This window comes from Salmo trutta, chromosome 29, assembly GCF_901001165.1.
Source record: "Salmo trutta chromosome 29, fSalTru1.1, whole genome shotgun sequence".
Taxonomy (NCBI): domain Eukaryota; kingdom Metazoa; phylum Chordata; class Actinopteri; order Salmoniformes; family Salmonidae; genus Salmo; species Salmo trutta.
Genome location: NC_042985.1, coordinates 10,938,458 through 10,952,792, shown reverse-complemented (window position 1 = coordinate 10,952,792; position 14,335 = coordinate 10,938,458). Strand labels below are relative to the sequence as shown.

At 48.2% G+C, this 14,335-nt stretch overlaps 1 protein-coding gene across 3 annotated transcripts in view; it reads right to left on the bottom strand.

The window, feature by feature from the left end:
• Window positions 1-259: 259 nt before the first annotated feature.
• Window positions 260-14,335, bottom strand: part of LOC115166892 (zinc finger protein basonuclin-1) — a 70,245-nt gene continuing 56,169 nt past the window's right edge. For all 3 annotated transcript variants that reach the window (XM_029720797.1, XM_029720794.1, XM_029720795.1), the window contains exons 2-5: window positions 7,872-7,974; window positions 5,845-6,080; window positions 2,454-4,594; window positions 260-1,600 (exon numbers count right to left, since the gene is read on the bottom strand). In XM_029720797.1, coding sequence (XP_029576657.1) covers window positions 802-1,600; window positions 2,454-4,594; window positions 5,845-6,080; window positions 7,872-7,974 — 3,279 coding nt within the window. In that variant the 3' untranslated portion in view covers window positions 260-801. The remainder of the gene's footprint in view (window positions 1,601-2,453; window positions 4,595-5,844; window positions 6,081-7,871; window positions 7,975-14,335) is intronic.

Below are 14,335 nucleotides of genomic sequence, written 5' to 3'. Positions count from 1 at the left end.
AGTATATTTAAAACCAAATACTTTTACTCAAGTAGTATTTTCCTGGGTGACTTTCACTTTTACTCAAGTCATTTTCTATGAAGGTATCTTTACTTTTTCCAACACTGTTGATGATTGGAGATAAGTGTCACTTGAACAGTATGTGATTTAGAAACTAGCAGGTGATCCTAAACTGGATGTGAGTGAATTATACTAGACTGTAAGGCAAACTATTAACTATTTAGAATTAGTGCATAGAAATAAAAGAGCTAGAGAGGGGTTGAGATGCACAACGTTTTAAAAGATGATGCATGATTAAGTGTTTTAAATCAAGACAAAAATACATGATAGGAAAATGACTTGTCAATTTTGTGTCCAAAATAAATTGCTGTTTTTCTACACGTGCCATCAATAAATATCAATTTAAAAGAACATATTTCAAAAATGTTGGCAGGGGGAAGGAAACATAATTAGTCTAAAATGAGTGTCCAAGGAATGGAATGTAGAAGGTCTTCATGTGTACCTCAGAACAATTTGAGGTTGCTGAACTTGATATACCTGGAGAAATCCACTCAACATTCAGGGAGATATACTGTCCTGTAACATTTGCACAAAACAAGCAGATACAATCTGCCATAACAAAGAAAAATGCAGCTGGATTCCACAATCCCAAGCTCACTACAGACATTGCCCCCCCAAAAACAATGGATTTTTTTCAAAAAGTGCTAACCTGCAAGCCTGTTCTGGTGTGAAATAAACAAACACTAAAGAATACAGTGAGAGTGAATCAGGGTCTGTGTGAGCTGAAGCTTGGGCAAGGCCCTACTCCTGGTCTAGAGTGGTGCCGCCGCCACTACCAGTCAGGTTGCGGTGCAGGTTGGGGTTCTGGCTGTGTCTATTGCGGCTCCGTACTGACGAGAATGTGGTGTCACAGCCTGGGACTTTACACTTGTGCAGCAGGCGCAGGTGGACAGTCTTGTAGTGGGCTCTGAACGTCCCCTTGTTGCTGTATACCTTCTGGCACACGTGGCAGGTAATGGGTGAGCCACCTCCGCCCCCCTGCGGCCCCACCTGTCCTCCCCCCACACAGCCCAGGGTCCTCTCCCCGCCCGAACCTAATCCTTCCCCACTGGGGCCTCCAAGACCAATCCCATCGCAGCTCTCCCCATCGCTGTCCTCCTCCATTGGCAGAGGCTCCTCCTCTAGCCCTTCCCCTTCCTCACTGCCTGCCCCATCCGAGTCCCAGGAGGAACGGGCGCTGCCGCCACCAAGAGGAGGTACAGACGATGACGTACTTAGGTCCAGTACCGTCCCCTCCTCCACCCCTCCTCCTCCTCCCAGCTCCTCTCCTGCATTCTCCCCTGTCCTTTCGTCGGCCATCTTGCTCATGGGGAAGACCAGGCCCATGCGGTTGTGTCCTCTGAAGATGACAGACGTCTGGCTGCCTGGGTCTCTCTGGAGCTCTCTGTCCCTCTGGAGGTCTCTCAGGTCCTGGCGGTAGTCCAGGCTGACAGGGTCTTTGTCCCTGCAGAGGGAGGCTGGGGAGTATAGGGAGCGGGGTGATGGGCTGTACAGGTCTTTGGTCAACAGCTTGTGGTGGAGGTTGAGGTTGGAGCTGTGCCTGGAAGACACAAAATGTAGGAAAGGTTGCTTCTTGGTTGGTGTTTTTTCAAAGGTACCTTTAGCAATTGTTCTATCTTTAATTGACCATTCATCTCTGTTAAATAAGTCTGTAACTGACGTATTTGTGGTTGCTGCCAGTTTGGTGTGGTTTTATTAGATCATTTGAAAAGACATACTAACCATATCACTTCAACAGAACCTCTGACATCATATGCTTAAATATCCTATATTGTGCTAGAGAATGACAAATCCCTTTCATAAATCACTGACAGACTATACAACTAAATGACAGACTATTAACTTATTTGGGATAGGGGGCAGTATTTTCACGGTCGGATAAAAAACGTACCCGATTTAATCTGGTTACTACTCCTGCCCAGAAACTAGAATATGCATATAGATTTGGATAGAAAACACTCTAAAGTTTCTAAAACTGTTTGAATGGTGTCTGTGAGTATAACAGAACTCATATGGCAGGCCAAAACCTGAGAAGATTCCATACAGGAAGTGCCCTGTCTGACAATTTGTTGTCCTTCTGTTGCATCTCTATCGAAAATACAGCATCTGTGCTGTAACGTGACATTTTCTAAGGCTTCCATTGGCTCTCTAAAGCCGCCAGAAAGCGGAATGGGGTGTTTGCTGTCTCTGGGCAAAGTATAGGAGCAGAGTTTGTAAGTGGTCAGCCTGGGGACAGTGAGACTGGAGATGCGCATTCACGAGACTTCTCCATTTTTTTCTTTCAGTCTTTGAATGAATACAACGTTGCCCGGTTGGAATATTATCGCTATTTTACGAGAAAAATAGCATAAAAATTGATTTTAACTGACTGATGTGTGTTTGTTCTCTCTCACCTGTCTCTGCTCCTGCGGGAGGGGAAGGCAGCATTGCAGCCAGCCACCGTGCACATGTGCATCTCCTTCAGGTGCACGTTGCGGTAGTGCATCTTCACACTGTACTGGTTGTTGAACGTCTTGCTGCAGATCTCACAGTGGTGTGGAAGGTCATCCCTGTCCAGTGGCCCCTCCTCAGAGTCCATACGAGACTGCAGGAGGCTAGAGTCGGTGTAGTCTTCCATACAGCTTTCTGGTCCATCCTTCCCTCTGTCGCCTAGTCTGAAGAAACCGCCGTTGGTCAGTCGGTGGTCCATGTCGTCGCACAGCTTGTCTTGGTGCCGGGAGGTTGGTTGGTCGCCCTCCTCTCCCTCTGTCTCTGTGTGGTCTCTGCTCAGAGAGAGGCTGTGGTTCTCTCTGTGGTTGAGTTTTCCATCATAGGGGGATGAGGCGCAGGTGATCATACCTGTCTCTGCCTGCTGGGATCCCTCTTCTTTTTCATCTTTGTCCTCCTCTTGTTCCCTGCTTCCACACATCTCTCTCTCTGGGCTGTGGGACCTTGGCCGCTTCACACCCTCCCTCTCTCCTCTCTCCCCAGCTAGAATGACTCCTCTCTCCTCTCTTTCCCTCTCTACACCCATCTGTCTCGTACACAAATCCCCCCCTCCTCCTACCCCTCTCTCACACTCCTCCTTGTCCCTAACCTGCATAGGGCTCATGTCCTCTGAACCGCTGTCCTCCCCCATCCCTCCCTCCCTCTCTACCACTTCCTTCTCGATCTTGATGGGCATGCTCGACTTCCGCGACTTCTTCTTGGGCACAGGGTCGATGATGGCACCGCAGGCGTCTGGGGCGGTGATGGAGGTAGGTTTGAGGGGAAGCGAGGAGGAGAGGACGGGGAGGGATGGGAGGTGTTGGCCGGGGTTGTTGGCCAGCTCGGCAGGGGTCACCAGGCTCCGGTAGAAAGGCAGCACAGGCTGCACTGTCTTCAGGTTGGGGAAGAGGATGCCGTGGCCCAGGTGCCCCATGCTGGGGAAGGAGCTGCTGTGGTGCAGCTTGGTGCTGCTGGTGGTGGAGTCCACATGGCTCACCATGTAGCTGGCAACCGACTTCTGGCTGTCGGGGGACGAGGTCAGGGACACCGGGATGGATGAGTGGGGGTACTCAGACTGCGGTTTGTCGCTTGCTTCGGAGTCTTCATCTGCCGAAAGGCTCCCGCCGCCTCGCAGGTCCTTGTCGCGGTTGTTGCGGTTCATGGGCATGTGCAGGCGCGGGTTGGGGTTGGCGCTGTGGCGGTTGCGGCTGCGCAGCGAGCTGAACACCATGTTGCAGCCGTCGATGGTGCACTTGTGCTTGATCTTCAGGTGCACAGCGTTGTAGTGGATTTTCAGCGTGCCCTTGTCGTAGAAGGTCTTGTCACACGCACTGCAGTACACACGCCCCTTCTTGAGACTTCCTCCCCCGCCTCCCCCGTTCCGGTCCATGGAGCGTTGGAGCTTGCTATCCGGGGACATCTGGGTAAAGTCAGAGTTCATCATGGAGGGGGTGCAGGGTGTGGAGCGGCCATCTGAGTAGTTGTCGCTGGTGGGGAAGTCCTCGGCCTCCATCTTGGGCGTGGCCGAGAGGCCGTCCATAGGGTTGTCTCCACCCCTGTCCAGGTCAGAGGTGAATGAGGCGGAGCTAGAGCCCACCAGGCTGCTCTCGGTGGGAGGCGGCCCGGGGAGGGGGAGGGCGTTGGGGTTCTCGTCCCCCCGTCTCTGCCCCTGCTCCATCTGCCCCCCTTGCTGCTGCTGCAGCGCCCCCGGTGGCGACCCCAGGAGAGGCGCTGGCACGGAGCCCAACAATTGAAATGGTAGCATAAACGCCATACTATTAATAAAGTTCTCAAAGTGGTGCGCTTTGGACGAGCTCAGTTTCTCCACCTTGGGGGTCAGGACGTTGTTGGTGGTGGCAGTGCGCGGGGTGCTGCGCTCGATGAAGGTGCGGATGTCTGAGTTGGTGCGGGTGCTGGGGACCAGCACGGCCTGGCCCTCCTTGTCCTGCAGCGCCATCAGCTCCACAATGGACTTGGTCTCGCCGAAGCGGAGGAACTGCTGCAGCGTAGCAATCTCCTCCTCGAACGTCATGATGGCCCAGCGGTCCAACACTTTCCCTGCTATGTCCTGGAGAGGGTGTGAGGGAGAGAGAGGGGGGAGAGGGAGAGAGAGGGGGGAGAGGGAGAGCGGGGAGGGGGAGGAAAGGAGAGGGTATGGGGGAGGAAGAGGAAAGTTGAGGGTGTGGGGGAGGGAGAGGGGGAGAGGGAGGAAAGGATAGGGGGTCGGTGGAGAGCGGGAAGGGGGGAAAGAGAGAGAGAACGAAAGTGATTTATATGCAGAGAGAAAGAGAGAGAGCATTTCATCATTAGTATATTCACACACCAAGAAAGATATGAAGTCATCTAAAACACAGACTGACTGTGTCTAAACAGGTGTAGGGTGAACTTGCCCTTAGACACTGATCTTGGGTCAAATGAGCATTTTCCCCACTAATGGCTAAGGTGAGGATTGGGGAGTGGAAGTTGATCCTAGATCTGTACTTAGGGGAACTTCACCCCAGAGCGTCTTAATAAAGGGCTCAGTTGTAAAGTTAATGCAGAGAGGAGGGAGTCCTCATTACAGCGCTGCCTTTCATCTTGCCTGTCATTTCTCTTCATTTAAATCACGTGGATTTTCCCTCTCCAATCAGCATCAGAGAGGACATGTGCACACACACATACCAATGAACGAACGAACACTCACACACACACACACACACACACACACACACACACACACACACACACACACACACACACACACACACACACACACACACACACACACACACACACACACACACACACACACGTCAGGGTGGAGTGAGATCAGAGAGGAAGGAGAGAGGAGAATGAGGTTCCTCCACCCGGCCCAGTAGTAATTACATAGGAGTTGTGGTGTCTGTGAAAGTCAGACCGCAGCCTCTTCATACAGTAACCAGGATCAATATTTCATCACACAGCATTCGCTTGGCTCTGACTGTCGAGGATTCTGACTCTGTGTTCACCATTAGAGAAGCTAACATTAAATGCAGAGAGAAAGCTGAATAGTTGATGACGGACTAATCGAAGTGAGCAGCGGCTGGCTGACAATGACAGTGTGCCGGGTGGTTCAGCCTAGCTCAAGTTTAAGAGGGAAATCATGGAACTAAATAATATTTACAAATCTCCCATCAGTCTGGAGACCTCCAGAGAGGAGGATGAGGAGAAAAGGAACGTTCCTATAGAGAAGATTTGTTTCTCCCCCTCTCTCCTGTGTTCCTCTCTCTCCTCCTCTCTTCTGTCCTCCTTTCTCTCCCCTCTCCTCGTACTAAAGTAAGAAAGAAGAGCCCCCCCCACCTGTAGGACGTATCCTCGGATGTAGTCCTGTAGGGTCCAGTCCAATGCATTGAGGATCTGGATGACCTCCTCCTGTTTCAGGACACTGAACAGCCGGTCCAGCAGGATCTTTAGTCTGACCGGGATTGCCTGGGTCCCGTAGAGCATCAGGCTGCAGATGTCAAAGACCACGTTGGAGTGGACGATCTCTACCTGGCTGCCCTGGTACATGTGGTGCAGCTTCAGCTTGCTCAGAGCTGCAGGAAGACAGAGGGGTGGAGGATGCACAGGAGTGAGTAGAGAAGACACAGGCGAACCCACACACACACAGACATGAATATAGAAAATAGCCCCCCCACCCACACACAGATATGAATATAGAAAACAGCCCCCCCTCACACACAGACATGAATATAGAAAACAGCCCCCCCCCATACACAGACATGAATATAGAAAACAGCCCCCCCTCACACACACACAGACAGGAATATAGAAAACAGACCCCCCCCCCACACACACACAGACAGGAATATAGAAAACAGCCCCCCCCCACACACACACACAGACATGAATATAGAAAACAGACCCCCCCCCCCACACACACACAGACATGAATATAGAAAACAGCCCCCCCTCACACACAGACATGAATATAGAAAACAGACCCCCCTCACACACAGACATGAATATAGAAAACAGCCCCCCCCACACACAGACATGAATATAGAAAACAGACCCCCCCCACACACACACATTAATATAGAAAACAGACCCCCCCCCACACACACATATTGACATGAATATAGAAAACAGCCCCCCTCACACACACAGACATGAATATAGAAAACAGCCCCCCCCACACACACAGACATGAATATAGAAAACAGCCCCCCACACACACAGACATGAATATAGAAAACAGCCCCCCCTCACACACAGACATGAATATAGAAAACAGCCCCCCCTCACACACAGACATGAATATAGAAAACAGACCCCCCCCCACACACACACAGACATGAATATAGAAAACAGCCCCCCCACACACACACACAGACATGAATATAGAAAACAGCCCCCCCACACACACACAGACATGAATATAGAAAACAGCCCCCCCCCCACACACACACACACAGACAGGAATATAGAAAACAGACCCCCCCCCACACACACAGACAGGAATATAGAAAACAGACCCCCCCCACACACAGACAGGAATATAGAAAACAGCCCCCCCCCCACACACAGACAGGAATATAGAAAACAGCCCCCCACACACACAGACAGGAATATAGAAAACAGACCCCCCCCCCCCACACACAGACAGGAATATAGAAAACAGCCCCCCCCCCACACAGACATGAATATAGAAAACAGACCCCCCCCACACACAGACAGGAATATAGAAAACAGACCCCCCCCCCACACACAGACAGGAATATAGAAAACAGACCCCCCCCCACACACAGACATGAATATAGAAAACAGCCCCCCCCATACACAGACATGAATATAGAAAACAGCCCCCCCCACACACAGACATGAATATAGGAAACAGCCCCCCCCCACACAGACATGAATATAGAAAACAGACCCCCCCCCACACACAGACAGGAATATAGAAAACAGACCCCCCCCCCCCACAGACAGACAGGAATATAGAAAACAGACCCCCCCCCCCACACACAGACATGAATATAGAAAACAGCCCCCCCCATACACAGACATGAATATAGAAAACAGCCCCCCCCCACACACAGACATGAATATAGGAAACAGACCCCCCCACACACAGACAGGAATATAGAAAACAGCTCCCCCCCTCACACACACAGACATGAATATAGGAAACAGACCCCCCCACACACAGAGTGGAATATTGAAAACAGCCCCCCCCCACACACACAGACATGAATATAGGAAACAGCTCCCTCCCTCCCCCCACACACACAAACATGAATAATGACACACCTACCCCCCACCCCCATTCCCACCCCCTGATAGAAATGTACACTAAGTAAAGTAACAATTGAATCTGTGCTTACCGTGCGCTACCCATCCATGCTTGCAGTGCTCACACAGTCTTTTCTTCAGTTTCCCAGGTTTGAAACTATCACAGGTACAGTTCACCAAGGTGCAGCAGATCGCCTGGCAGAGAGACACAGACGTTCAGAAGGTTCAGAAACATTTAGAAGCTATATGAGGCAGGATTCGCAAATGGAATGATCGGAATACCTGGTGTTGGTAAAGTAGGGGTATAGCTTTAAAACACTGAAGTGTATTGTGGGTAACATAGTAAGTTAACTTTTGCTTTTGATGCAAATGTGTGGAGGAGATGTAGGGGAACTGTGAGCCACGCTCTTTTTGCTCCATTAGCCTGCTATTTTATTTAGTCATTCAGACTACCTCACAAGTTTAATAAATGTCAACTACTTCAGTGGAATTCCAGACTAACTCGTCATTAGCAGCGGATAAGATCCCCAAATGGGGGAATTACCCCAGAGCATCTGTACATTTCTCTGGCCTTGGAGCTAGCAAGTGAAGGCTCCCCTGAGCCGTCCTGACTACGGTCTGGAGGTGAGGAAGTAAAGGTAACACTGGGTTCCATTAGAGAGCCACAGAGAACAAAATAAAACAGTGTTAACTCAACTTCGATTTTCAAGTACCACTAACAACACACATTTCTGTTCAAGCTCCTCACCAGCACACCTGATTCAACAACTCAACTAATCATCAAGTCCTTTAGTTAGTTGAATCAAGTGTGCTGGACTAGAACTGTTCGGGGTTCTTTCTCAACCAGAAGTTGCCAGTTGAGAAACACTGACATAAAACACAGCTGAACTCAGGAGAAAGGGAAAGTATAACAATAGATTAATCAGGAGAAGAAACCAATATGCAGTTTGATCACATGGATAACACTTCCTATCATTCACTTCTATAGTGAAATACACATTCAGCCACAACCAACGGAAACAGCTTCTCTTCCCACCTAGAGCTGAGGGAAACAGATCCACTATGTTTCACAGGGAGGGAGTTATCTTTTGTACATTAATAAATGCACAGCCTTACACCTCTCTCTCTTCTGGATGTATAGCTGCAGAGACAGAGACAGAGATTGCCTGCAGTCATCTGTTCTCCCATTGTGAATAAATCATCCCTGCCCTGGGATGAGCAGTGCATGTGAGAGAAATCAGGCAAGCTTCTCACACTCACACACAGACACACACAGCAGTGCTGCGGGCCTGTTCTCCCCATGCTAGGATCATCTACAGCAGGCCTGCCCTGTTCTCCCCATGCTAGGATCATTATAGATCCAAGATGGCGTAGCAGTCAGACATCTTCGTCTTGTCGTGTCCCATGTATATATCCTTTTCTATATTTTTCTTCGCATATCCTTTTTTATATTTTTCTAAGCCTCAACTTCAAAATACTCTTCTGCAACCCACCTCACCCAATGTGGTGTGGATCTGCATTTTCTAAAGTATTTTTCTTTATTTTGGAACTGGATTCCCCCAACAGAAGCTAGCCAGCTAACTTGCTACTAGCTAGTAGTCAGCTAACCACTGCTAGCGGTCATCAGCTAACCTTTAGCTCGGAAAACTCTCGCCAATTTGCACAACGCGATTCAAACCAGAGCATACCGGACCTATTTTCTCTCCATATCCCCAGATTCCTATCGCAAGCTCTGAACCTTTTCACCTGGATCATCGCAGCTAGCTAGCTGCAATCCGAGTGGCTACTCCCGGCTAACGTCTCTGTCCTGAAGCAAGCACCAATTAGCCTGGAGCTAGCCCATGCTAGGTCCATCTCCTGACTAGCTGAAGAGGTCCATCAGCCACTCTACAATACCTATTTTGCCAATTGGCCCGGACCCTTTTACTGCCAGTACGGAGGTCCTTCACAACTGGACTACCGACGTAATCTGCCCGAGGGGGTTATTCAACTGGCTCCTACGTCGCGACGTCCCCTGAATGCCCATCTGCTAGCCTGCTAGCCACGGCCCGCTAGCTGTCTAGAGCATATCGGACTGTTAGCTGAATAGGTCCAGCAGCCAATTTCTTGGGCCACTATACTTATTTTGCCAATTGTCTTGGACCCCTTTTACTACACGAAGCCCTGCTTATCCATCACGACTGGACAACCAGCGTAATCTGCCTGAGGGTTTTTTTTCTTCTTCTTTTTTTCCCCCCAACAGGCCCCTCCATCGCGACATCCCCTGAATGCCCATCTGCTAGCCTGCTAGCCGTGGCCCGCTAGCTGTCTAGAGCATATTGGACTGTTAGCTGAAGAGATCCATCGGACAATTTCTTGGGCCACTATACCCATTTTGCCAATTTGCCATTTTGCCAACCCCGGCCTGCTAGCTGTCTGAATTGCTGTGTCTCCAGCCAGCCTAACTGCTCACTGGACTCCTATGATCACTCGGCAACGAATGCCTCTCCCTAATGTCAGTATGCCTTGTCCATTGCGTTCTGGTTAGTGATTATTGTCTTATTTCACTGTAGAGCCTCTAGCCCTGCTCAATATGGCTTAGCCAACCCTTTAGTTCCACCTCCCACACATGCAGTGACATCAGCTGGTTTAAATGTTTCTAGAGACAATATCTCTGTCATCATCACACAATGCCTAGGTTTACCTCCAATGTATTCACATCTTACCATACCTTTGTCTGTACATTTTGCCTTGAATCTATTCTATCGCGCCCATAAACCTGCTCCTTTTACTCTATGTTCCGAACGTACTAGACGACCAGTTCTTATAGCCTTTAGCCATACCCTTATCCTACTTCTCCTCTGTTCCTCTAATGATGTGGAGGTTAATCCAGGCCCTGCAGTGCCTAGCTCCACTCCTATTCCCCAGGTGCTCTCATTTGTTGACTTCTATAATCATAAAAGCCTTGGTTCCATGCATGTTAACATTAGAAGCCTCCTCAAGTCTGTTTTAGTTACTGCTTTAGCACACTCTGCCAACCCGGATGTCCTAGCCGTGTCTGAATCCTGGCTTAGGAAGACCACCAAAAACCCTGAAATTTCCATCCCTAACTACAACATTTTCCGACAAGATAGAACTGCCAAAGGGGGCGGAGTTACAATCTACTGCAGAGATAGCCTGCAGAGTTCTGTCTTACTATCCAGGTCTGTACCCAAACAATTCGAGCTTCTACTTTTTAAAATCCACCTTTCCAGAAACAAGTCTCTCACCGTTGCCGCTTGCTATAGACCACCCTCTGCCCCTAGCTGTGCCCTGGACACCATATGTGAATTGATTGCCCCCCATCTATCTTCAGAGCTCGTGCTGCTTGGTGACCTAAACTGGGACATGCTTAACACCCTGGCCATCCTACAATCTAAGCTTGATGCCCTCAATCTTACACAAATTATCAATGAACCTACCAGGTTCAACCACAAATCCGTAAACACGGGCACCCTCATAAATATCATCCTAACCAATTTTCCCTCCAAATACACCTCTGCTGTTTTCAACCAAGATCTCAGCGATCACTGCCTCATTGCCTGCATCTGTAATGAGTCTGCGGTCAAACGACCACCCCTCATCACAGTCAAACACTCCCAAAAAAACTTCAGCAAACAGGCCTTTCTAATCGACCTGGCCCGGGTATCCTGGAAGGATATTGACCTCATCCCGTCAGTAGAGGATGCCTGGTTATTCTTTAAAAGTGAACATGCCTTTTAAGCATGCCTCAATCAAAAAAAAATGAACTAAGAACAGATATAGCCCTTGCTTCACTCCAGACCTGACTGCCCTTGACCAGCACAAAAACATCCTGTGGCGTACTGCGTTAGCATCGAATAGCCCTTTTCAGGGAAGTTAGGAAACAATATACACAGGTAGTTAGGAAAGCAAAGGCTAGCTTTTTCAAACAGAAATTTGCATCCTGTAGCACAAACTCAAAAACGTTCTGGGACACTGTAAAGTCCATGGAGAATAAGAGCACCTCCTCCCAGCTGCCCACTGCACTGAGGCTAGGAAACATTGTCACCACCAATAAATCCACTATAATTGAGAATTTCAATAAGCATTTTTCTACGGCTGGCCATGATTTCCACCTGGCTACCCCTACTTCGGTAAACTGCCCTGCAGCCCCCACAGCAACTCGCCCAAGCCTCCCCCATTTCTCCTTCACCCAAATCCAGATAGCTGATGTTCTGAAAGAGCTGCAAAATCTGGACCCCTACATATCAGCCGGGCTAGACAATCTGGACCCTCTCTTTCTAAAATGATCTGCAGAAATTGTTGCAACCTCTCTTTCGTATCGTCTGAGATTCCCAAAGATTGGAAAGATGCCGCGATCATCCCCCTCTTCAAAGGGGAGACACTCTTGACCCAAACTGCTACAGACCTATATCTATCCTACCCTGCCTTTCTAAGGTTCTTCGAAAGCCAAACAGATTACTGACACTTTCGAATCCCACCGTACCTTCTCCGCTATGCAATCTGGTTTCAGAGCTGGTCATGAGGGCACCTCAGCCATGCTCAAGGTCCTAAACGATATCATAACCTCCATCGATAAGAGACATTGCTGTGCAGCCGTATTCATTGACCTGGCCAAGGCTTTTGACTCTGTCAATCACCACATTCTTATCGGCAGACTCAACAGCCTTCGTTTCTCAAATGACTGCCTCGCCTGGTTCACCAACTACTTCTCTGATAGAGTTCAGTGTGTCAAATCGAAGGGCCTGTTGTCCGGACCTCTGGCAGTCTCTATGGGGGTGCCACAGGGTTCAATTCTCAGGCTGTATACATCAATGCTTTTGCTGCTGGTGATTCTCTGATCCACCTCTACGCAGACGACACCATTCTGTATACTTCTGGCCCTTCTTTGGACACTGTTAACCTCTACGGGCTAGGGGGCAGCATTGAGAATTTTGGAAAAAATGTGCCCATTTTTAACTGCCTCCTACACCTACCCAGTAACTAGAATATGCATATACTTATTATATATGGATAGAAAACACCCTAAAGTTTCTAAAACTGTTTGAATGGTGTCTGTGAGTATAACAGAACTCATTTGGCAGGCAAAACCCTGAGACAGATTCTGACAGGAAGTGGATACCTGATGTGTTGAATTGACTTTGAGCCTATGCCATTGAAAAACAAAGGGGCTGAGGAATATTTTGGCACTTCCTATTGCTTCCACAAGATGTCACCAGCCTTTACAAAGTGTTTTGAGTCTTCTACAGTGAGATCTGACCGAATAAGAGCCATGGAACGTGATGGCCCATTAGACACCTGGCGTGCGAGTTGATGGTGGGTACTCTCATTCCGAAACGTTTTAAAAGAGAACCCAATGGTCCGCCTTGAATTTTATTCATGTTCTGGTTAAAAAAAGGCCCTAATGATTTATGCGATACAACGTTTGACATGTTTGAACGAACATAAATATATTTTTTCCGTTCGTGATGTGAAGTGAAGTCCGGCTGGCTTAGATCATGTGCTAACAACACGGAGGTTTTGGGACATAAATGATGAGCTTTTTTGAACAAAACTACATTCGTTATGGACCTGGGATTCTTTGGAAGTGACATCTGATGAAGAGAATCAAAGGTAATGGATTATTTACATAGTATTTTCGATTTTAGATCTCTCCAACATGGCGGTTAGTCTGTATCGCAATGCGTATTTTTCTGGCGCAGTGCTCAGATTATTGCAAAGTGTGATTTCCCAGTAAGGTTAATTTTAAATCTGGCAAGTGCATTGCGTTCAAGAGATGTAAATCTATAATTCTTTGAATGACAATATAATATTTTACCAATGTTTTCTAATATTAATTAATTATTTTGTTGTGATGACTTGACTGCCGGTATTGGAGGGAAACGATTTCCTGAACATCAACGCCATAGTAAAACACTGTTTTTAGATATAAATATGAACTTGATAGAACTAAAAATGCATGCATTGTCTAACATAATGTCCTAGGAGTGTCATCTGATGGAGATTGTAAAAGGTTAGTGCATAATTTTAGCTGATTTTATGGTTTTGGTGACGCCTGTCTTTGAATTGACAATACACTACACACAGCTATTGTCAATGTACTCTCCTAACATAACCTAACTTTATGCTTTCCCCATAAAACCTTTTTGAAATCGGAAAACGTGGTTAGATTAAGGAGATGTTTATCTTTCAAAGGGTGCCAGATAGTTGTATGTTTGAAAAACTTGAATTTTGACATTTATTTGGTTTCAAATTTGCCGCTCTTGAAATGCACCTGCTGTTGATAGGGTGCGCCACAGGTGGCACGCTAACGTCCCACATAGCCCAAAGAAGTTAACTAACCTCCAGACGAGCTTCAATGCCATACAACTCTCCTTCCGTGGCCTCCAACTGCTCTTAAATGCAAGTTAAACTAAATGCATGCTCTAATACCGATCGCTGCCCGCACCGGCCCGCCCGTCCAGCATCACTACTCTGGATGGTTCTGACTTAGAATATGTGGACAACTACAAATACCTAGGTGTCTGGTTAGACTGTAAACTCTCCTTCCAGACTC